Below are 25,287 nucleotides of genomic sequence, written 5' to 3'. Positions count from 1 at the left end.
GCTTCTAGGCTTGCTGTTACTATGTACAAGTTGTCTTGTGGTCCGATAACTATGTAGATTTGCGTCTCGTCGGCATAACAATGGAATGAAGGCTATAACGACGACAATTTTCCCCGATTGGTTTAGAATAACGTCAGTATTTTCTTGGTCCCAGTACGGACTCTTGGTGAACCTCGAAGTCTAAGGTTTTGTCACCAGAAACATTTGATCCAATGGTCCCATCGTTCTCTCAAGTAGGATTGGGTCAAATGTAGTGCATCAGCAGTCACCGCGTAAGAGAACTCTAGACGCAGCAGATAGATTAAGCATGCATTTACACCAAATTATATGAATTACTTAATAGATACATGAATGTTGGATAGTGAATATGAGAATTGCGCGTAATCATCTGTTTTAGTAACAGATCAATGATTATAAATACAGGAATTACGCATAATTACACGTCTTGCATGTCCATGCTTATCAAAGTCCAATTAACGGTAAATTGTGATAGAAAATCGTATGCATGTGGACAGCACAATTTTAAGATCAATTAAACTCATATCCCAGCGAAACCAAAAACTTACAAAATATACTTTATTCCAATGAATTGTTAACTCTAGAGGAATTTCAGAATCCCTGTTGTGTGTTTGGATGGCCATACATAAATACAAGAAGAAATTTCATCGCTTTGCGACGTTTCAAGATGCTGGATATCTTTATTTCATATGTTTCTAAATGTTCTTTATAAAAAATATAATATCATCTAGAGGGTCTATACCGCTCATCAGGGTATGGCAATGAATATGGTAAAACACTACGTTTCAGAAGAGAGATTTTGACGAATTTGCTTCAATTCCCATATTTGGCCCCACCCCTCAGGCCCATAAGGTCTCCAGACCCACCGCTTGTATAAAAATGGTTCCCCTTCACCGAATCCTTTCATTCTTACAAAAGAAGAAGGGTTTTAATAACCAATTTGGTGCATATTTTCCCTGTTTGGCCCTGCCCCTCAGGTCCGCTGGGGGTTGAGCCGACCTTTATACAAAATGGATTCTCCTTCACACAAGAATGCTTCAGACTACAGATGGACAAAACCTCTCATTCCTACAGATGAAGTTCAGGATTTTTTTGTCCAGTTTGGCACATATTTCTTCTGTTTAGCCCTGTCCCTCACAAGCCCGCCGTTTATAAAAAATGGTTCACAACATTCATAGAGTAGAATAATTGCTGGATTTTTTTCTATATTTACTCTATTCAGCCAGACCCTAGGGGCTAGACGCACCTACCGTTTATATAAATAAAAAATTGGTTTTCCTTCACCCATGGATGCTGTACACCAGATATGGACCGAATAACATTTTCAATCGTTACAGAAGAAGGATTTTAACCAATTTGGTACATGTTTCCTCGGGTTAGTCCCGCTTTATTGGGGGCGAAATAACCACTTTTACAAAAGTGGTTCTTCCTCACTAAAAGGATACCCCACTTCAAAGAAATATGCTTTGTGGTTCATGAGTAGTAGCTTCTAGTCCTAGTGTAAAGTTGACGGACAACGTACGGATGGTGTGACACAGTTTTAAAAACTTACCGCGAATGAAGGACCAGGTGAGCTAAAAATAGAATCAGAAACGTGTGAATATCTGCCAAAATCATGATTCTACAGTACCAGATTTTATAGTCTCTGATTCATGTTTGAGTTTACGTTGGATATGACAAAGTTTTATTAATTTACGTGAATCTCCTTACAAAGTCGGTGACGTCACGACCTACATAATGACCTGACATACCACACTGTTGTTGACAAGACTTGTGTTAATGTGGTTGTTGAAACTTGAATCTAGACCTATAAGCTTTAGATCGTACAATTTCTTCTTCTCACTTACGATATCAACATATTTTCGAGTGTTTTGGCGTGAGTTGTTCGATATGTAGGTCTGTAAAATGATGTTAATTGGATTACGATCACAGACCGTCCGTACGTAACTCTGACAGCCAACAACTAGGATAAGGATTGTTAATACGTTACGTACCAATATTTTCAGGTGAGTATGTGTCATGTAATATATTTGTAGATTCTGATTCCATCATAAAACTTGCTATCATGCGATCTAGTCCCAGTTTCCTCTGGCCCTGACACCCAAAGCTACACACCAGACATCGGGACAAGAGGAGACACCCGGCTAGTGAAGCCAATGCAAGCCAGTCACACAGCTAGATTGTATATATTGATGTGTAAAATCACTACTCTTCACATTAAATAATATATAATATTATAAATATACAAGTGTTACACAATGTACAGAACATAAATATTTTCTATGTCGACTCGAGAAGTTAATGATTTGTACACAGGCAAAATGTCTTGAGGTTACTTTGACCTGAAAAACAATTGACCTGAAAATGAGGTCAATTTCATATGAAGTTCAGGTCAATGTCAGGTCAATTTGAACTGAACAAATGTTCATGTCAATTTGAGGTGAAAGTTTCATGTCAATTTCTTGACATGAATTGACTTATCTGCTCTTTTCAGGTCAATTCCACCTGAAAATATTGACCTGAAACTGACCTGAATTTTTGACATGAAGACATTTTGCCTGTGTACAAGGACCTAAGCAAGAGACTCTATTAACCTCCTTGAATTTGGCCAGGGTTTTCGTGCTACAGTGTTTTAGAGTGCAGGCGGCTAATCAATGCAGCAGAGATACCAAAGAGCAAAACATTACCAGTCTAATAGTCACAGTGACAGAATGTACCAATGCCTTGCATGGATCTGTGGTTATGAACTGTCGGATACACACCATGTTTCTGATTAGGTAATAACAGGAACTTAACAGGAACTTGTGATGGCGTTTACCGGTTTCTCCATATTATGAGATATAAATATATACCAAGGTTCCTCACAGCTAGGACTGTCTGGGAAAAGACTACTAGTTCTGGCTGGAGTCCATCCAAGTACTGATACCATTTTGACATGCTTCTAGGCTTGCTGTTACTATGTACAAGTTGTCTTGTGGTCCGATAACTATGTAGATTTGCGTCTCGTCTGCATAACAATGGAATGAAGGCTATAACGACGACAATTTTCCCCGATTGGTTTAGAATAACGTCAGTATTTTCTTGGTCCCAGTACGGACTCTTGGTGAACCTCGAAGTCTAAGGTTTTGTCACCAGAAACATTTGATCCAATGGTCCCATCGTTCTCTCAAGTAGGATTGGGTCAAACGTAGTGCATCAGCAGTCACCGCGTAAGAGAACTCTAGACGCAGCAGGATAGATTAAGCATGCATTTACACCAAATTATATGAATTACTTAATAGATACATGAATGTTGGATAGTGAATATGAGAATTGCGCGTAATCATCTGTTTTAGTAACAGATCAATGATTATAAATACAGGAATTACGCATAATTACACGTCTTGCATGTCCATGCTTATCAAAGTCCAATTAACGGTAAATTGTGATAGAAAATCGTATGCATGTGGACAGCACAATTTTAAGATCAATTAAACTCATATCCCAGCGAAACCAAAAACTTACAAAATATACTTTATTCCAATGAATTGTTAACTCTAGAGGAATTTCAGAATCCCTGTTGTGTGTTTGGATGGCCATACATAAATACAAGAAGAAATTTCATCGCTTTGCGACGTTTCAAGATGCTGGATATCTTTATTTCATATGTTTCTAAATGTTCTTTATAAAAAATATAATATCATCTAGAGGGTCTCTACCGCTCATCAGGGTATGGCAATGAATATGGTAAAACACTACGTTTCAGAAGAGAGATTTTGACGAATTTGCTTCAATTCCCATATTTGGCCCCACCCCTCAGGCCCATAAGGTCTCCAGACCCACCGCTTGTATAAAAATGGTTCCCCTTCACCGAATCCTTTCATTCTTACAAAAGAAGAAGGGTTTTAATAACCAATTTGGTGCATATTTTCCCTGTTTGGCCCTGCCCCTCAGGTCCGCTGGGGGTTGAGCCGACCTTTATACAAAATGGATTCTCCTTCACACAAGAATGCTTCAGACTACAGATGGACAAAACCTCTCATTCCTACAGATGAAGTTCAGGATTTTTTTGTCCAGTTTGGCACATATTTCTTCTGTTTAGCCCTGTCCCTCACAAGCCCGCCGTTTATAAAAAATGGTTCACAACATTCATAGAGTAGAATAATTGCTGGATTTTTTTTCTATATTTACTCTATTCAGCCAGACCCTAGGGGCTAGACGCACCTACCGTTTATATAAATAAAAAATTGGTTTTCCTTCACCCATGGATGCTGTACACCAGATATGGACCGAATAACATTTTCAATCGTTACAGAAGAAGGATTTTAACCAATTTGGTACATGTTTCCTCGGGTTAGTCCCGCTTTATTGGGGGCGAAATAACCACTTTTACAAAAGTGGTTCTTCCTCACTAAAAGGATACCCCACTTCAAAGAAATATGCTTTGTGGTTCATGAGTAGTAGCTTCTAGTCCTAGTGTAAAGTTGACGGACAACGTACGGATGGTGTGACACAGTTTTAAAAACTTACCGCGAATGAAGGACCAGGTGAGCTAAAAATAGAATCAGAAACGTGTGAATATCTGCCAAAATCATGATTCTACAGTACCAGATTTTATAGTCTCTGATTCATGTTTGAGTTTACGTTGGATATGACAAAGTTTTATTAATTTACGTGAAACTCTGATTTGACTCTCCTTACAAAGTCGGTGACGTCACGACCTACATAATGACCTGACATACCACACTGTTGTTGACAAGACTTGTGTTAATGTGGTTGTTGAAACTTGAATCTAGACCTATAAGCTTTAGATCGTACAATTTCTTCTTCTCACTTACGATATCAACATATTTTCGAGTGTTTTGGCGTGAGTTGTTCGATATGTAGGTCTGTAAAATGATGTTAATTGGATTACGATCACAGACCGTCCGTACGTAACTCTGACAGCCAACAACTAGGATAAGGATTGTTAATACGTTACGTACCAATATTTTCAGGTGAGTATGTGTCATGTAATATATTTGTAGATTCTGATTCCATCATAAAACTTGCTATCATGCGATCTAGTCCCAGTTTCCTCTGGCCCTGACACCCAAAGCTACACACCAGACATCGGGACAAGAGGAGACACCCGGCTAGTGAAGCCAATGCAAGCCAGTCACACAGCTAGATTGTATATATTTGTTTATGGTAGGTAGACCTACATGACCCTGTCAGTCGGAACGAAGGAGAGAAGGTAAGATTATTCCTACCTACATGACCCTGTCTGTCGGGACGCAGGAGAGAAGGCAAGATAATACTGTAAAACAAGAGGTACGTGGGGCCTACACCACTCGCCTTGATACTACTCCAACAATGTTAGAGGTTTTACACGGCGAGATACTTTTGACAGTCGCCGTGTCGCAGTCGGCAAAATAATATCCGATAGAAAAAGAGCCGACCAGCGGCCTCTTATGTTATAGGAGTAGCCTTGATACTTGATATGTGATACCTCTTTTCGACGCCATTGGTTAGCTGATATCAGCCAATTCTGATGCATCTTGTAAAATTAACTCGCTGTTATCCTGTTGCGCATCATAAAAACTTGGATAAAACTTAAAGGTGCTTTATGCCAGTGTCTATTTAGACGATTTTCAAAAACATATAGAACTCTTACTCATTCCAGGGACGTATAATAATATTATACGTCCCTGCTCATTTTAAAATACTCTCCATTTTGGGATCTGCCTCTCGGCACGCTGCACAGGAGGCTAAGAATTCTTTTATCTAAGATTCAAAACAAGTTGGAGGGCCAGACGTAACAGAGAGCATGATTAATTAAATTTAATTGAATCACTGCCTCTGCTAGGGATCGAACCCAGGACCTCTGGCTTACTAGTCTTGCGCTCAACCAATTGAGCTAAAGAGAAGATCTCCCTAGCCGAGTGGTATATTCCGGCTAGTATTTACCAGGGTTACATACTCCCGCTCTAGGAAAGAACTTGTCCTCAAGTTTTCCAGGGGTAACCGCAATGCCTTCGCAAGCAGTGATGAGTATCATTCCCGAGTCCCGACATGGGCGCCAATGTAACGGTGTGCATGATTAATTAAATTTAAATCACTGTCTCCGCTAGGGATCGAACCCGGGACCTCTGGCTTACTAATCTTACACTCAACGATTCCCTTTAGGCCTACCTTAATGCTTCAGGCCTAATTTGGTTAAATCCTTTCATTCCTACACAGGTAAATTTCCTTCAAGTGAAATTCATGTGATCTTTTTCTTGTGAATTTCACTTGATTTTTTTTTCACATGAAATTCACATAAAAAATTCACATGAATGTGAATTTCATGTGAATCTTAGTTTCACATGAAATTCATTTGAATTTCACATACAGGAATTTTGCCTGTGTACCAAGAAGAAGGATTTTAAAGAATTCTTTATAACTTCCATATTGGGCCCTGTCCATTAATGATTATGTAAAAACATCTGAAAGATATTGATACATGCTCATAAACCACTTGCATCACTAGTTTCAATTTTATTAGCTGATTACTGATTTTGTCTTTATGATGTAAAAATATGTTCAGCTGTGATATTTGATTGGTGTAAAGCACAGAGAAATATAATTTATACATTAAAAACATATGATTGGTTAATGGAAAATTACAGTCAATTATCAGATCAATGAATTTTAAACAACTTGTTAACTTATTATATCCAATCATCATCACTTCTACTGTAATACAAAAACTTAATTTCCCTCCCCATTATTATTACATATGAGGAAGTAGATGTCAGTCATGGATGAGAAGATATCACTCAAGACCGCAGTGTTACAACTGCCCCCCTGTAAAGTGTGTGACGGAAAGGCATCAGGGATCCATTATGGTGTCAACTCTTGTGAGGCATGCAAGGTAAAATTATTTTGACTCTTAATAACCCTGAGATTCCTCTGACACAGCACCTTACTAGACAATCTGATGGAATGATGTCTGGTATGTATGTAGGCAAGTTTAAGACCATACATACTTAACTCACCTGTCAGAATGGAAAGTAAATTTATGCCATGAACTGGACTCTTAGAACAATTAGTCATCTTTTGAATTGATGCAATTAATGGCCCTGTGGTCAAGGAATCAAGTGGTAAGGTGGGGGTCAATATTGTGCACTTCTGTTGTTATGTATTTATACATTTTAATCTTCTGCTTCAAAACTACTGCACCAATTTTGACTAAATTTTACATGGAGCAATTGAGAAATTGGTATCTTGTTTTCTTTTACTCTCAGGGCTTTTTCCGGAGATATCTTTCCCGGAAGGAACCATATAAATGTGCCAAAGAAGGGAAATGTGTTATTACAGACAGGCCACGTGGGAACTGTTCAGCTTGTCGCATGGAGAAGTGTTTACAGCTAGGCATGTCCAAGGAAGGTATTTACAGATCTAAATTCAAACAGTGTTGTCGTTTAGTAGACCTCCATCTTTCTAACAGAGGGTCAAGTATAATAAATAAATAAATAGAATTAGTTCTATGAGAAGTGGTATATACATATCAGGTTGACATATTAAATCATTGTATTACTGCAAACCCCTTATTTTGGCTATCTGGTCATACACCTATTTGAATATACCCGGTAGTATTAGGAAAGTACATACCATGATACCGGGGACAGTAATCTCTTTGTCTCCAAAACAAATGTACATGTGTCTGCCAGTTGTATTTAGCACATATATTATTACTGTAAGCGTACTTATTTTTAGTGGTAATTTTATTTTAGTTTTTTTTGGCGCTGAAAGCATTCTTCTAAATTACTACTGCACTAGTTGTAGTTTTATCTACATTGGTTTCTATGGCAATCTTTTCTGGTCCACTAAATCATCATTCTGCTAATCTGTTTTAATTTGATTTTTCGCTGAAATTTGAGTGCATCAAATTAAGTATGGTTACAGTATGTAAAATAATTATATAATTATCTATCCCCCCAATGGATCGATTTGACTCTAATTCATATCAATCGATTTTACTCTAATTCATATCAATCGATTTTACTCTAATTCATATCAATCGATTTTACTCTAATTCATATCAATCGATTTGACTCTAATTCATATCAATCGATTTGACTATAATTCATATCAATCGATTTTACTCTAATTCATATCAATCGATTTTACTCTAATTCATATCAAGCATGTTTTATTTTCAACATATCTTATTGTCATGTAAGTTTTTCCAACTTAAAGATGACTTCTCCCTTAAGTTCTAATTATGGTTAGATTTTGGTTATAATTGGCCATGATTATCAAGGTATTCTGTATCATAGGGTCATTACATGCACTTTAAGTGGGTGTTGATTCCTTTGAATTATTGCTTTATTGTGAATTAATATGTGACACTCTGTTGAAATGATTTGATAATAATTATTATTTACTTAATAATTTATGTTAGTAATACTTTGAGCAAACTTTAATAACTTTGCCCTGATTAATTGTTATATCTATTACTTATTCCTGTACCTAGCCGTTCGTCAGGGCCGTTACACATTGACTGAGCGGACAAACACAATCATTGAAGTACAGAAGCTTAAAAAAAAAGTGGAGGAATGCCAAGCACCGCAAGAATCACCAAAGGACAACAGCCTGACTCCACCAGCGCAAAGCCCAGACTCTGGCATCATGTCACAAGCTAGTCCCGTTGATTCTGACACTTCTGCGCTGTCCGATACACTGATCATGATGTGTATCCGTGAAGATTGTGACATGATGGAGTTTTCTCCCAACTCCCAGTCAGAGTTAACCAAAAGTTGTGGATGTGCACAGACTGGTACAGACAGTAAAAACATAAAATCTGTTTTGGATGATTTGATTCCTAGGCTTACAAAATATGTTGAGGATTTATCGCCGGTGTTGTCTAAATTGACTGACGAGGAAATTCACTCTTTACATGTAGCTGCTTATGTAAGTGTTTATAACACCAAATGTTTATGAACTTCACATTAATCATCCTCACTGACATATATAGATACTTTCGTCCACACCAATTTTAAGGAATGGGTGTTACCAATTGCAATATGCAGTGATATTCCTTTGCCTCTGGCCAAGGTCCGGGTGATTTTGTCAGCCTCTGGATGACAGCTCTCATGGTCTTTTACCTTACAGTATTCAGACGTCATGATTTATCCAAGGGAGTCTTTACTCAATTTTGATGTATCCTTTTAATTATTGTTTCAATTATAAAAGAAAATTGGTGTTGAGAATTAGGATGAAATGTCTTGAGTAAACTGAAAATGTGTGAATTCGACTTAGTATAAAACAATATGATTTGGGAATGCTGGGGCCATATGTCAAGGAAGGGAAATGTAATTCATGTGGAAATTTCCTTCGTAGTTTACGAATCACATAGACTATATATATTTTTTTCCTCATTACACTATCAATTATATTTGTTGTAGAATAAGTTCTGTATGAAGCAAGAAGTGTTTGGGTCTTTGGAACCAGTCTCTACAGAAGAGTACAATCATCTCTATGAAGCTACAGGTCTCGATGTAGATGGACGTCTAGGTCGTCTACAGAAGTATCACACTTTCTTTGAGAGCACAGTAAAATATTATGTCAAGTTCTCGCGGCTCATTCCAGAATTTCGGGACCTACCAGTGACTGATCAGGAATCACTTCTCAAAGGTATACGATACTTGAATTTTAACATACCCATTCTTTTTCCGGCTAAGTGTTTTTTTAATGATGGTCAATGAAGCAGCAAATTATTGTCAGTGGTTTCCTATAGAACAGTCATCAGCAACCACACAAACACTGGATTTTTGTTATGTGCTGTACAATATTCCTTTTTGTCAGTTACTGTTTTGCTCCTATTTTATTTTGTCAAAATCATTGTTGGGCCCGAAAACACTTGACAATTTTCTAGCTGTGCTTTCCAGTAATTATCATTATTTTTGATAACACCAGAAGATCTGATGAGGCACAGGTGGCATTTGAACGGCATTCTTTAAAAGACGATCTGGTCTGGTCTCACTGGTCTGATCTCAAATTTTGGCCTCACTGGTATAGTCTGGTCTTAAAACTTTATTTTTGTAACTTGACATTGGATTGATCATTGAACGTCAATTATCAGTATCCTCTTTTTAAATTATCAATCGTTTATTGGGCATATCTCCACGAACACATGCAATGAGTAAATCCATCTGTTAGTCCATAGTCTCATTTCCAAATAGGAGGGGGTAACAGTGACAGAAACAGTCAGTCGTTGTACATAAACTACAAAATCAATTAATCCCGACATACAGGGTGTTTCAAAATATCCGGTACATTCTAAATTGACTTTTCTCAGTCACTACTTATCACATTGACAAGCTTTATACACCATTTGATGGGTAATTGCTTGGAAGTTTTATCTTTCATACTACACAGTGAAACAATACACAGTCAAAAAAGCTCATGGCAAATGGGATTATCAAGGAATATGATTAGTCCATTGTACAGAATGTGATTGGTTGTTACTGTTAAGAAGAAGGACGAGGCTGCTAATTGATTACAGGTATTTGGAGATGGCTGTATGGGCTAACAGCCAGTCTTTTATGTTACTTTGGTGTATATTGACGCATATTATTTGAGCCATTGTATAAATGAGCTGTCAAAATGTTTAGTTTGCTGGGACGATGTTTACGGGAGTTATTTCTATATCCCTGGCATTGGCTTCCATGAACAGCTTATAGCTTTTATAACACAATAATATGTCAATACATTTTACTCATGAGGCTACAGCTTAGGTATTTCACATGTCTCCCTTGTAACAAGACCTTACTGTTGGTACATCATCTGTGGACTAGTGCACCTTTACTGACCTGCTTTTCGAAAACTTCAAGCCTGGCCTCAGTATGTTAACTGTAGGAGATGGGGCTTTCATATTTGGCATTTGTTCCTTTTCACAAGACCGTTCTATTGGTACTGGTACCATACTACATTTTTTTAGCTCACCCGCCCGAAGAGCAAGTGAAGTTATGCTGTGGTGCGTTGTCCGTCCAGCCATCCAGCATCAAATTTTTCCTTTTAACAATTTTTTTCTGTGAGGGACAGAAACCAGTTATTCGTCCTGAGGTATGCTGAGGTGAAGGACTACCAAGTTTGTTCAGTTGAATGACCTTGACCTAAATTCAAGTTCACAGGAGTCAAAAAGACTTAATTCTTGAAATGACTTCTTCACAATAACCAAGAGGCCCAGAAAGTTAATATTAGACCTGTAGTATGCTTGGGTGAAGAGTTACCAAATTTGTTGAAATAAATTACCTTGACATACATTCAATGTCACAGGGGTCAAATAAGCTAAAATCTTGAAATGACATCTTCTCAAAAGGCAAGAGCCTAAAATCTTCAAAGAATGATTTCTTGATAGCCAAGAAACTCATATTATGCTGGAATAAAGGATTAGAAAATTAATTGACATGAATAAACCTAGCTTACTCTGGTATTTGAATAAAGTGGTAATCAGCATAGTATCTGTAAAAATGACCTAGATCCAGTTCAAATTTTCTGTAGAACCTGTTGAGCGATCAGGCCTATTGAACCTCTTGTTTATTTGCAGCATCCGAGTTCGAGTTTTTCATGATATTGGAGTACCGTTCAGTTGATCCTGATCTCCAGATGTTACTAACAGTGGGTGGAGATGTCTACCACATCAACGAAGTCAGCATGTGCTATACCAAGGAAGTCATGCTGTCCTGGTTTGAATTCTCACGTGTTATTCGGCGCCTCAATCTCAGTGATAAAGAAAGAGCGCTGGTACTCTCTATCTCTCTGGTTTTTAGAGGTAAGTTTATCACAATGTTATCAACAAGTCTGTACACGTATTTGCAAACTTGACATCTTTTTTGAAGATTGTGTGTTTTCAAACCCTAGAAAATGAAACCTTATACTTGTGTTTTGTCTTCCTTAAGTCTTTCATTATGCATCAACAATGTTCAATTTGTCTAGTTTTATGAAGCTTTGTACATGTATTAATCATTGACTGTTGGTATGTGGTAAATGGAATATATATTCGAAATTCTTATCAGGAGTTTGTCTGGCTATATTCCCGTGAATAGTTTACAAACCATGTGAACCAATGTAGTTGTACAAAATAAGGTAATTTTTAAGTAATTTGGAATTGATGAGAGAGCTACGTGTATTAGTCAGCTGTCCTAGACACAGTTTTAGTTTTTCAGCCTTGCTATAGCATTCATAGTTGTTATGAATAACTGACTGGTTCCAAGAAACTTCCTGAGAGAGAAGTAATTGTATAGTTTCAACCTTTAGTATATTTTCTTTTTATTGATAAGGAATAAAAAATCACCATATATCAGGATTTTAGTGGTATATAGTGGTACTGTATTATTATATAGTGATATATAGTTGTTCATGTTGCTAGTGTCACCCAAGTGATGTCCATACCCATGTTACTTGTATCTCGTACTAAAATGATTTCAATAAGATTTTCAACTTTGTTTTCTTAATGCAAATACCGAATTTTTAGATACAGTCTGTAGTTTCTGTCACAGTTTGACTGTTAAATTTTTCATATATTTTTCAGATCGTTGCAAATTAGCAGACCCAGAAAGAGTGGAAAGAATACAGCTGACCCTGATTTCCTATCTACGCTACGTGCTGAAGGAGCGATACGGCCAGCAGGAAATACATATGTTTTCCAAAATTATGAACATGTTTTCATCCTTCCGGGTACTAACTGAGAGTTACCTGAAACAGCACCAGGAACTTTGTAAGGATAAACTCCTTTCTAAGATGTTTCCAGAAATGCTACAATTCCTATTTGAGGATGATTAGATGTGTGTGTGCTGTTATCAGTGTCATATCTAACACTCATCACATTGTGGCCTCAGGCAGAATATGGTATCACATTGAAGGCTCCCTAAATAATATCAACATGTGCAACCTCTGTTATATGTAACATAATTAGTTCTATTTTTAGCTCACCTGCTGGAAGGGGCCATCCAGCATCAACATTTTCATTCAAACGATTTCTTCTCGATAAAAAAGTTGCCCATAGATCTAATATTTTGCCTGCAGCACGTTGGGGTGAAGGGCAACCAAATTTGTCCTAATGGGTGACCTTGAACTACATTCAAGGTTCCAGGGGGTCAAGTACACTTTAAACAAATTCTTCTCAATATGCCAGTCCTAGACACCAAATATTGAGCCTGTAGCGTGCTGGGGTGATCATGAGGGGCTACAAAATTTGTTGAAACGAGTATGGTTAACCTACTCTGAAATTTAAATGAAGAGGTATTCAATTCCACATAAATGACATAGATCAGCTTTAAAGTTACTTGTAGCAGGTGAGTGATACAGGCCCATTAGGCCTCATCAGCTTACTTGCTTTAAATGACCAGTAAGGTTATTCAATGGTTGCGGTGGCAAGTGGTTAAGGTGTCCCAACATTTTATCACTAGCCCTCCACCTCTGGGTCGCGAGTTCGAAACCTACGTGGGGCAGTTGCCAGTTACTGACCGTAGGCCGGTGGTTTTTCTCCGGTTACTCCGACTTTCCTCCACCTCCAAAACCTGGCACGTCCTTAAATGACCCTGGTTGTTAATAGGACATTAAACAAAATAAACCAAACCAGGGTTGCAGTGTCTACCAATCAGTAACATTTTTAGGTCTCCTGAGACAAAGTCTCATTTGACCTATTCTAATCACCTTTCTTGTTAACAAAGATGCCTAGTTCGTGACATTGGGCCATTAGCATGCTTTAATGCAGGGCTAAAGAAGAGAATTTGTTTTGTGGAATGATTTTTATCTACTTTCGAGTTCACAGGGCTCAAATGTGTTTAACGTGTGGTTTTTAGCTCACCTGCCCAAAGGGCAAGTGAGCTTATGCCGTGGTGCAGCGTCCGTCGTCCGTCCGGCCGTCCGGCCGTCCGGCCGTCCCTCCGTCCGTCCGTCCGTCCGGCGTCAACTTTTTCATTTAAACAACTTCTCAATAACCAAGAGGCCCAGGGACTTGATATTGGGCCTGTAGCATGCTGGGGTGAAGGGCTACAAAGTTTGTTCAAATAAATGACCTTGACCTTCATTCAAGGTCACATGGGTCAAATAGGCTTTAATCTTCAAACGACTTCTTCTCAATAACAAAGAGGCCCAGGGACTTGATATTGGGCCTGTAGCATGCTGGGGTGAAGGGCTACAAAGTTTGTTCAAATAAATGTCTTGACCTTCATTCAAGGTCACATGGGTCAAATAGGCTATAATCTTCAAACGACTTCCTCTCAATAACCAAGAGGCCCAGGGACTTGATATTGGGCCTGTAGCATGCTGGGATGAAGGGCTACAAAGTTTGTTCAAATAAATGACCTTGACCTTCATTCAAGGTCACAGAGCCCTTCACCCCAGCATGCTACAGGCCAAATATCAAGTCCCTGGGCCTCTTGGTTATTGAGAAGAAGTTGTTTGAAGATTACAGCCTATTTGCCCCATGTGACCTTGAATGAAGGTCAAGGTCATTTCTTTGAACAAACTTGGTAGCCCTTGGTCCCAGCATGCTACAGGCCTAATATCAAGTCCTTGGGCCTCTTGGTTATTGAGAAGAAGTTGTTTGAAGATTATAGCCTATTTCACCTCTGTGACCTTGAATGAAGGTCAAGGTCATTTATTTGAACAAACTTGGTAGCCCTTCACCCAAGCATGCTACAGGCCCAATATCAAGTCCCTGGGCCTCTTGGTTATTGAGAAGAAGTCGTTTGAAGATTATAGCCTATTTGACCTCTGTGACCTTGAATGAAGGTCAAGGTCATTTCTTTGAACAAACTTGGTAGCCCTTCACCCCAGCATGTTACATGTTACCAAGAGGCCCAGGGACTTGATATTAGGCCTGTAGCATTCTGGGATCAAGGGTTACCAAGTTTGTTCAAAGAAATGACCTTGACCTTCATTCAAGGTCACATGGGGCAAATAGGCTGTAATCTTCAAACAACTTCTTCTCAATAACCAAGAGGCCCAGGGACTTGATATTAGGCCTGTAGCATGCTGGGGTGAAGGGCTACCAAGTTTGTTCAAAGAAATGACCTTGACCTTCATTCAAGGTCACAGAGGTGAAATAGGCTATAATATTCAAACGACTTCTTCTCAATAACCAAGAGGCCCAAGGACTTGATATTAGGCTTTAAGCATGCTGGGGTGAAGGGCTACCAAGTTTGTTCAAATGAATGACCTTGACCTACATTCAAGGTCACAGGGGTGAAATCGGCTTAAATCTGTAAATAATAATTTTGCGATAGCCAAGAGCCTTTGAGACCTGATATTAGGCCAATAGAATGCTGGAATAAAGGACTAGAAAATTTATTAATATGAATAAACCTAGCTTACTATGATATTTGAATAAAGAAGTAATCAGCATAGTATCTGTAGAAATGACCTCAACCAACTTCAAAGTTGCTGTAGAGCCAGGTGAGCGATACAGGCCCATTGGGCCTCTTGTTTTCTGTGTATTATATTTGATTTTTAACCTTTATTTCAACTCATTCTGTTTTCAAATTCATATATCCTTTGAATGAAAATGACACATAATAATACGTCATCAGCTCTAGTTACATTTTCCAGGATGTATTCTCTACCTGAAGTATTTGCATTGGCCATCCCAAATGTGATATTCGGCTCTGCGCCATCCCAAATGTGATATTCGGCTCTGCGCCATCCCAAATGTGATATTCGGCCATGCGTCATCTTTGTTTTAATATTCAGTCATACATCATCAGGATTGTGATATTTAGTCATTCGCCATCTTCATACATGTCAACCTCTGAAACCTCCAATGAGGTAGATCTCCCTCATTCCACATCCAAAATGAGGGAGAAAGTGCGTGAAAAAAATCGCGACATTTTTGTTGCATTTAGGTGAAGTTCCTCATGAGCTTGTGCAGGTGTAAATTACCTCGGGCTACATTTTGATATTAAAATTTGACTACAATGGTTAATTTTAAGGAATAATGATAATATAAAAGATAAAAATAGAAAAAAATGATTAATTCTTTTAAAAAATGTTTGTAGAAATTTTATAGAGAGGAACTGTATTTAGTGAATTAATTATGATGTAGTCACTTGAAATCTGCAACCATTAAACAAAAGTAACTACTTATCTACTGATATTTTTTTTTTAATTTTGTTCTGAAATATATCTAAATGTATTTATCAAATTATCACCCTTCCTTTCTCTAATAATAATTACACAGTAATTTATTAATTTTTAGCTCACCTGGCCCGAAGGGCCAGTGAGCTTATGGCATGGCGCAGCGTCCGTCGTCCGTCGTCCGTCCGTCAACTTTTCCTTTAAATCGCTACTAGTCCTAAACTGCTCAGTGGATTTTGACCAAATTTGGTCTGAAGCATCCTTGGGTGAAGGGGAACCAATTTTGTATAAACGGTGGGTCTGGCCCCCCAGGGGCCTTAGGGGCGGGGCCCCGATAGGGGAAATATAGCAAATTCTTTAAAATCCTTCTTCTTCTGTAGAAATGAAGGGATTTGATTCATATTTGGTCTGAAGCATCCTTGGGTGAAGGGGGAACCAATTTTGTATAAACGGTGGGTCTGGCCCCCCAGGGGCCTTAGGGGCGGGGCCCAATAGGGGAAATATAGCAAATTCTTTAAAATCCTTCTTCTTCTGTAGAAATGAAGGGATTTGATTCATATTTGGTCTGAAGCATCCTTGGGTGAAGGGGAACCAATTTTGTATAAACGGTGGGTCTGGGCCCCCAGGGGCCTTAGGGGCGGGGCCCAATAGGGGAAATATAGCAAATTCTTTAAAATCCTTCTTCTTCTTTAGAAATGAAGGGATTTGATTCATATTTGGTCTGAAGCATCCTTGGGTGAAGGGGAACCAATTTTGTATAAACGGTGGGTCTGGGCCCCCAGGGGCCTTAGGGGCGGGGCCCAATAGGGGAATATAGCATATTCTTTAAAATCCTACTTCTTCTGCAAGAATAAAGGGATTTGATCCATGTTTGGTAGGAAGCATCCTTGGGTGAAGGGGAACCAATTTTGTATAAACGGTGGGTCTGGCCTCCCAGGGGCCTGAGGGGCGGGGCCCAATAGGGGAAATATAGCAAATTCTTTGAAATCCTTCTTCTTCTGTAGGAATAAAGGGATTTGATCCATATTTGGTCTGAAACATCCTTGGGTGAAGGGGAACCAATTTTGTATAAACGGTGGGTCTGGCCCCTGGGGGGCCGTAGGGGTGGGGCCCAATAGGGGAAATATAGCAAATTCTTTAAAATCCTTTTTCTGTAGAAATGAAGGGATTTGATTCATATTTGGTCTGAAGCATCCTTGGGTGAAGGGGAACCAATTTTGTATAAACGGTGGGTCTGGCCCCCAGGGGCCTGAGGGGCGGGGCCCAATAGGGGAAATATAGCAAATTCTTTAAAATCCTTCTTCTTCTGTAGAAATGAAGGGATTTGATTCATATTTGGTCTGAAGCATCCTTGGGTGAAGGGGAACCAATTTTGTATAAACGGTGGGTCTGGCCCCCAGGGGCCTTAGGGGCGGGGCCCAATAGGGGAAATATAGCAAATTCTTTAAAATCCTTCTTCTTCTGTAGAAATGAAGGGATTTGATTCATATTTGGTCTGAAGCATCCTTGGGTGAAGGGGAACCAATTTTGTATAAACGGTGGGTCTGGCCCCCCAGGGGCCTTAGGGGCGGGGCCCAATAGGGGAAATATAGCAAATTCTTTAAAATCCTTCTTCTTCTGTAGAAATGAAGGGATTTGATTCATATTTGGTCTGAAGCATCCTTGGGTGAAGGGGAACCAATTTTGTATAAACGGTGGGTCTGGCCCCCCAGGGGCCTGGGGGGTGGGGCCCAATAGGGGAATATAGCATATTCTTTAAAATCCTACTTCTTCTGCAAGAATAAAGGGATTTGATCCATGTTTGGTAGGAAGCATCATTGGGTGAAGGGGAACCAATTTTGTATAAACGGTGGGTCTGGCCTCCCAGGGGCCTGAGGGGCGGGGCCCAATAGGGGAAATATAGCAAATTCTTTGAAATCCTTCTTCTGTAGGAATAAAGGGATTTGATCCATATTTGGTCTGAAACATCCTTGGGTGAAGGGGAACCAATTTTATATAAACGGTGGGTCTGGCCCCTGGGGGGCCGTAGGGGTGGGGCCCAATAGGGGAAATATAGCAAATTCTTTAAAATCCTTCTTCTGTAGAAATGAAGGGATTTGATTCATATTTGGTCTGAAGCATCCTTGGGTGAAGGGGAACCAATTTTGTATAAACTGTGGGTCTGGCCCCCCAGGGGCCTGAGGGGCGGGGCCCAATAGAGGAATATAGCAAATTCTTTAAAATCCTTCTTCTGTAGAAATGAAGGGATTTGATTCATATTTGGTCTGAAGCATCCTTGGGTGAAGGGGAACCAATTTTGTATAAACGGTGGGTCTGGCCCCCCAGGGGCCTTAGGGGGTGGGGCCCAATAGGGGAATATAGCATATTCTTTAAAATCCTTCTTCTTCTGCAGGAATAAAGGGATTTGATCCATGTTTGGTCTGAAGCATCCTTGGGTGAAGGGGAACCAATTTTGTATAAACGGTGGGTCTGGGCCCCCAGGGGCCTGGGGGGCGGGGCCCAATAGGGGAAATATAGCAAATTCTTTGAAATCCTTCTTCTTCTGTAGGAATAAAGGGATTTGATCCATATTTGGTCTGAAACATCCTTGGGTGAATGGAAACCAATTTTGTATAAACGGTTGGTCTGGTCCTCAGGGGCCTTAGGGGTGGGGCCCAATAGGGGAAATAGGGTTAATCCTTTAAATCGCTACTAGTCATAAAGTTATTAATGAATTAGAACCAAATTTGGTCAAGAACATCCTTGGGAGAAAGGGGAACAGAGTTTGTATAAATTTTTACTCTGAACCCCCAGGGGCCTGAGGGGCGGGGCCAAATAGGGGAAATAGAGATTAGTCTTTAAATCACTACAAGTCATAAAGTTATGAATGAATTAGAACCATATTTGGTCAGGAACATCTTTGGGAGGAGGGGAACAGAGTTTGTATAAATTTTACTCTGAACACTCAGGGGCCTGAGGGGTGGAGTCTAAGAGGCCCAAGGGTCTTTCCCAACCTAAGGGACTTAGTTTCTTCAAACACAATTAGGTTGTAAAAATAATCCATAGGGTCTTTCAGTCCCTTAGAGAGTATGTGTATGAACAAATTGAACATGAACATTATTTTGACATTTGGTCAAATCCAACCAGGTGAGCGATACAGGCCCCATGGGCCTCTTGTTTTACTACTAGTTCTATTGTGACATAAAACAAACTTATTAAAAAGTGGTTTTTTTTTCTGACCGAAATTGAAATCCGGATTTTTTTGGCAGTTTACGACTTTATATTAGTATTGTCCAATTAAAGATGGCGGCAGTACAAACGCTGGTACTGACAGCTACGATTAAGAAAGGCATTATTGGCTTTCATGTGAGTAAATCTTGTTGGCAGATATAACCAGTGTTTGTTCTTGAAGTGATGTATCCTAGTTGTAATCACAAAATTAGCTGACCGTGTCAAATGAAGCCACATAGGTTATAATGTGGCTCATTCCCCGAACACCAACTCTGGTAAAGACAAAGGAAGGTGTTTATGTAGGAAGTTCTTTGAAGTTTAGTTATAGTCTGTTTCAATATGAAAAACCAACTCAGGTAAAAAGAATAGAGTCAGCTCAGGTATATGAATCAGATATAGTTTTCTAAATTCAAAGCACTATCATATAGAAAATTTTAATAGTAATAACAGAGACATATATAGTCTCTGGTAATAGTGAAATGACAATATTATATAAATAAATATATATGAAATGAATAAAAAATCAAATTTTCAAAGCACTATGCCTAACTGGATAGTTTGCTATTGTATATCAGAATAAATATACAAATAAAAAATCAATAAAATAAAAATTGTTTTCCAAATTCAAAGCACTTATTTTAGATGTTAACTATTAATAATGACAATATCTGTTGATGATGAAGTTAATGTTGACCTGTGCATTCGCCATTCCTTGTATGATAAACAAAAAATATTTCTATTAAAGAAACCTGAAACAGATACACACAAGAAGATTGTTCTACCAGAACTGATATATAAAAATAATATATAAAAGTAATTATATGATGATCTAAACAAATCTGGAAAAAAGCAATATATGTATAGCTATTTGAAGAAAACCTGTACTAATTTAAACCTGAAACAGATACAACTTTACAAGAATATTACAGTAGTTCTGCAGTAACTGATCTATATTGTGTTATATAATAACAAATATAAACAAGAAATATCTTTAAAAAAGATAAATGGCATAGTTTTATGCTGGTGGTTATAATGTAAAACTGCTGGTGAAAAAAATGAACTTATGCGTTTCAGCACGGATAACAAAATTATATCAGTTTGAATCATTTTCGGTGATAATAAGACTGCATTTGAATCAGGAATATAATTTTATCAATTTGTAATTTGAAAATATATAAGCACTTACACAGCTTGCATTCTATCTTAACTTTGTATCGTTTTTAACTGCATATCTGCATTTTGCATTTAGCGGTACATTGACCAATCACATACTTCATCTTGACCAGTAACGCCACCTTTCGCGTCATATCCGGGGCCAAAAGAGTATTATACGGCTATGCCGAAAAAAAATCCAATACATTGTGTACATTACAAATGTACATGTATACCTATTCTAGGTAAAATGAAATATAAACAAAAACGGTTACTACTAACTAAACCTGAAACATATATAACTTTTAAAGAATTTTGCAATAATTCTACAATAATTTAATTATCTATACAAATCTGAAAAACGTAAAAAGTTAATCAATATGAAAAAATACAAAGTCTAACTAATTTGCTTTACTACTTTACGATGAAAAAGTATTAGTTTAAGATTCTGTAAGTATTTAAATGTTGATAATCAGATATATATTTACACCATCAATGAAAAATGATACCAGGCTGAATTTGCTGAAATAATATAAAAGAATGTAAATTAAATAATCGCATTAGAGTATTTTTTAAATATTTACACTAAATCTGAAAACAAGCACAAATTTAATCAATATGGTACGTTTTTACAGAAAATATTATTCAAAAGTATCCAACGATACAATTGTTTTACAATTCCAGATTCAGTAAGTACATATGTATGCCAAGATGTTGATACTTCAAATATCAAAGCAAAATACGATGATTTTCCAAAGTGTGCTTCAGTTTTATACACTATTTCTGAAACAGTTTGGATCCTCTATACAAAAAAAATAATTGATTAGCAGCTAATAGCAAAATGATTTTCTGATCACCTAGGTGAGTTGATTTACCTGGGTTCTGATTTACCTGTGTTCTAACACTGAGAACATTTCTGTAACAGACTATAACTCCCTATCAACACATCTTAACCCCTATGTAAACACCCCACCCTAACCAGAGTTGGTGTTCGGGGAAGACCCCTATAATGTATACACCAGTCGGCAGGCACCGGCAGGCACCGGCAGGCACCACGCCGTGACTGGTGACCGACTCCCCTCTCCCACCAAGCCCCAGGCTAGGGCAGCTACACAGGTGGTGGGGGTGTTTTGTTTACATAATCAGTTCAGGGTCGAAGTGTCTGAGATTTCCGGGGTTTTATGAGGGATGACTGCTCAAATCCGGGAGAAATTTAACCCCGATTCGGGAACTCTACCAAATCGGGATTTAGGGGAAATTTTAATGATTTTCCGGGCACTTCCCGCGTAATCCGGGATGGTTGACACCTATGCATCTTGATTGTGATATTCGGCAGTGCACCATCCCGAATATGATTTTCATCCCTGCGCCATCCCAAATGTAATATTTGGCCGTGTGTTATCTTGATTGTGAAATTCAGCCATGTGTGACCATAATTAGGGTAGTCAAGTGTGGTTATTTTTCTGATGGTAATAACAACGATACTGAAAGCAGGCATTATGCCTATATATATCCATATCACAAAGGTTAACATCAGTTTATATGATGCCTTTCGGAATTAGAATAAGTTCATTACTATCTATCTCATGGTTAAAAAAGCATTCAGGTTGCCCTCAATGTCTACTTCTTTGTTTTATTATTTTTGGAGTGTGCCCTCTTGTTCTTTTGTTATTATTTAAAATTTGAAATCCTTCTGCAACACTGAACATCTGTCATTTATCCTCCATGCGTTTGTGTTGTGTTTTGTGGATCATTTCTCCTCTAAGCATTCTCTGTTTTAGTGTAGGTAATTTCAGAATCCTCAGCCAGTTTTTGTAGCTTAGATCTTACATTCATTTGATTCATTGCTCTTCTCAATACAGTTTCTCTTTATACAAGTGCTTTGTATAAAAGACAGAATGTTGCATTATCTACATATGTGTTAAGTTCTTCGGATGGTTCCAATCTTACTTGCTTTGATGATGACATCATGAATATATATACATTAAAGGGGTATTTCTTCGAATTCATAGATGTGTGTTTTACAGAAATTTATTATGATCATAAAGATTTATGAATAAAAGGATCTTAATTTTACACTTATATTTAAAATATTTGTATAGAAAATCTGCCACGCCTCCTACACTTCATTTAGATATCATGTGACACCACAGACATCTGTACACATATCACAGAAGAGTAAGTGATGTAGGTGTACTGTTGTTGTTGTGATGATACACCCCAATTATAGCCGATTGACCCATTAGCTTATTGCTAACTCGGGGAGCCATGTATGTGTGCCTGCGCCTGTTTGTTTTGATAGTTGTTTGCAGCGCTTCATTTTTGCACTTCAAGTTCAAGTCAAAATGACATTTTCAAAAACTTTTATTTTTAAGAACTTTGGGTTATCTTTGGGCTTTGAGTGTTGTATTACATCATTGTTTATAACATTAACTAGTTGATTAAAATACAAGATTCTCATTTACTTTTATTTTTATAGCATTAACTCATTTCAACGATGGAATGCCCCTTTAGGTTAAGAAGGTTGTCAGTTATTATTCCAAGATCCTTTTAGTTTTGTAACTTCCTCTAGTGTGACACTAACTCTTCCTTTCAAAGTGTCTTCGTTTATATAAATGTAGAGCCCTGTTATTGGGTTTCTTTCCTAGTTTTAAAACTTAACATTTTTTAGGATATAATTAGGTCACCTGAGATAAAGTCTCAGTTGACCTATTGCGATCGCCTTTTGTCCAGCGTCATCCGTCATCTGTCGTAAACAATTTACATTTTCACCTTCTTCTCAAATACCAACAGGCCTAGAGACCTGATATTGGGTTTGTAGCATGCTGGGATAAAGGGCTACCAAATGTTTTCTAATAGATGACCTTGACCTTCATTCAAGGTCACAGAGGTCAAATAGGCTAAAATCCTTAAATGACTTCTTCTTGATAACCAAAAGGCCCACAGACCAAATATTATGTCTGTAGCATGCTGGCATGAAAGGTTACCAAGTTTGTTCAAATGGATGACCTTGACCTTCATTCAAGGTAACAGGGGTCAAATATGCTTAAATCTTTGAATGACTTTTTGTTGATAACCAAAAGGCCCAGAAACACAGTATTAGGTATGTAGCATGAGGATGAAGGCTACCAAGTTTGTTCAAATGGATGACCTTGATCTTCATTCAAGGTCAAAAGGGTCAAATTACTAAAATCCTTAAATGACTTCTTCTTGATAACCAAAAGGCCCACAGACCTAATATTATGTCTGTAGCATGCTGGCATGAAAAGCTACCAAGTTTGTTCAAATGGATAACCTTGACCTTCATTCAAGGTCACAGGGGCCAAGTGTGCTAAAATATATTAAAACTTAGGTGACTGTTAAGGCCCATGGGCCTCTTGTTTTAGAAGCCATTGTTCTTATCTTTCTTGGAGTTGATCTAGATCATCCTATATATGTATTATGAATATTATTGTTATAATTACAATTTTTAGTATCATCTGTGAACAAGTATGTGGCTGCTTAAATAGTTTTCGGAAGGTCATTGATGTAAATCACAAAGAGAGTCAGTCCTTAAATGCTTCCATGGGGTATACCACTTCTTACCTCAATCCATTTTGATGTGTTTACTGATGTATACTGTTCTGATGTGATCGTAGTCAGTAAGTCTACACTAATTTATACGGATGTGTAAACGTATGTATACTACACTAATTTATACGGACATGTTTACGTATGTATACTGTTCTGTTGTAATCGTAGGCTACACTAATTTATACAGATGTGTAAACATGTATACTACACTAATAATTTATACAAATGTGTTTACCTATGTATACTGTTATGGTGTGATCATAGACTACACTAATTCATACAAACGTGTTTACGTATGTATAGTTCTGTTGTAATTGTATACCACACTCATTTATACAAACGTGTTTACATGTGTATACTGTTATGGTGTGATCATAGACTACACTGGCCATTGTAGGGTTGTAGTATACATTGCTATATATTGATAATATATTCGGTCATCTTTTACAACTCTATAATGATTTGTAAAATGCAGATATATTGTTTATGTTTGTTGCAATTTATCATTGGAGATAATGTTAAGATTTTATACATGAAAGAAACATCTTTTGGCTTTTCAGCATGTTGTATTGTAAATACATTTCTAATTGGTTGTGATACACACATTGTTTTGATTGCATGTCAGTATGATAAAACTGATGTTAATGGATACCAAACATTATTATTTTTTTGTACAAATGCTTTATACTCAATAAATTGATATGTTTTATACCAGGAGAGTTTTGTCATTATGCCCTTACAGGAACAAAAAATTGGGAGGTCAAAGGTCAATCAAGCCTGTTTGCCATGTTGAGAACCATTTAATTTACTTAAAAGGTCAATTTTGTTTCAACAATAGAATGTAAAAAAATCTTCTTGCATGGTTTCACCTTGTTGCATGGTTTCACCTGACAAAGATGATTTAAAACTTGCTAAAAAATAAGGCATTGTATAATGATAACTAAATGTAAATCTATCGGAGTAAAGTGATCTCAGTTTTAAACCAGGTACTTATGTAAGTTACAGAGTAGGTTATTATGTTTCAGGATATTAAAGGGGCCATAATAGCTTGACCTTGATGACCTCGAATGAAGGTCATCCATTATAACTTTCTTTGTAACCTATATCCTAGCATACTACAGACATAATAACAGGTCTCTAGGCCTCTTAGTTCATGGGAAGATATCGTTTAAAGATTTTAGACCATTTGAACTCTTGTGATCTTGAATGTATATCAGGGTCATTTATTTAGTCAAACATGGTAGCCAT

The 25,287-nt window shown here is 37.8% G+C and overlaps 1 protein-coding gene across 3 annotated transcripts; it reads left to right on the top strand.

Annotated features, from left to right (window-relative positions):
- Positions 1-1,564: 1,564 nt before the first annotated feature.
- Positions 1,565-13,921, top strand: LOC117336755 (nuclear receptor ROR-beta-like). 3 transcript variants are annotated; one of them, XM_033897386.1, is made up of 7 exons: positions 1,565-2,024; positions 6,763-6,892; positions 7,266-7,407; positions 8,498-8,934; positions 9,429-9,657; positions 11,573-11,797; positions 12,557-13,921. In XM_033897386.1, the coding sequence occupies exons 2-7, from the start codon at positions 6,770-6,772 to the stop codon at positions 12,805-12,807; spliced, it is 1,407 nt and encodes a 468-aa protein (XP_033753277.1). In that variant the 5' UTR covers positions 1,565-2,024; positions 6,763-6,769; the 3' UTR covers positions 12,808-13,921. The 3 variants fall into 3 exon arrangements, with proteins under 3 accessions (XP_033753277.1, XP_033753279.1, XP_033753278.1); XM_033897388.1 differs by lacking the exon at positions 1,565-2,024 and adding an exon at positions 4,522-4,994 and having other exon boundaries at positions 6,770-6,892; XM_033897387.1 differs by lacking the exon at positions 1,565-2,024 and adding an exon at positions 4,522-4,994.
- The last annotated feature ends 11,366 nt before the right edge of the window (positions 13,922-25,287 follow it).

This window comes from Pecten maximus, chromosome 10 (genome assembly GCF_902652985.1).
Source record: "Pecten maximus chromosome 10, xPecMax1.1, whole genome shotgun sequence".
In the NCBI taxonomy this organism is placed as follows: domain Eukaryota; kingdom Metazoa; phylum Mollusca; class Bivalvia; order Pectinida; family Pectinidae; genus Pecten; species Pecten maximus.
The sequence above is the reverse complement of the archived record's forward strand: the minus strand, read 5'-3'. Positions and strand labels throughout refer to the sequence as shown.

What these genes read in the sequence shown, in the direction of transcription:
- LOC117336755 (XM_033897386.1), top strand. Translation starts at nt 6,770, where the DNA reads ATGTCAGTCATGGATGAGAAGATATCACTCAAGACCGCAGTGTTACAA. An exon ending in ACTCTTGTGAGGCATGCAAG is followed by an intron (nt 6,893 to 7,265) that starts GTAAAATTATTT and finishes TTTTACTCTCAG; the next exon opens with GGCTTTTTCCGGAGATATCT. An exon ending in CTTTACATGTAGCTGCTTAT is followed by an intron (nt 8,935 to 9,428) that starts GTAAGTGTTTAT and finishes TATTTGTTGTAG; the next exon opens with AATAAGTTCTGTATGAAGCA.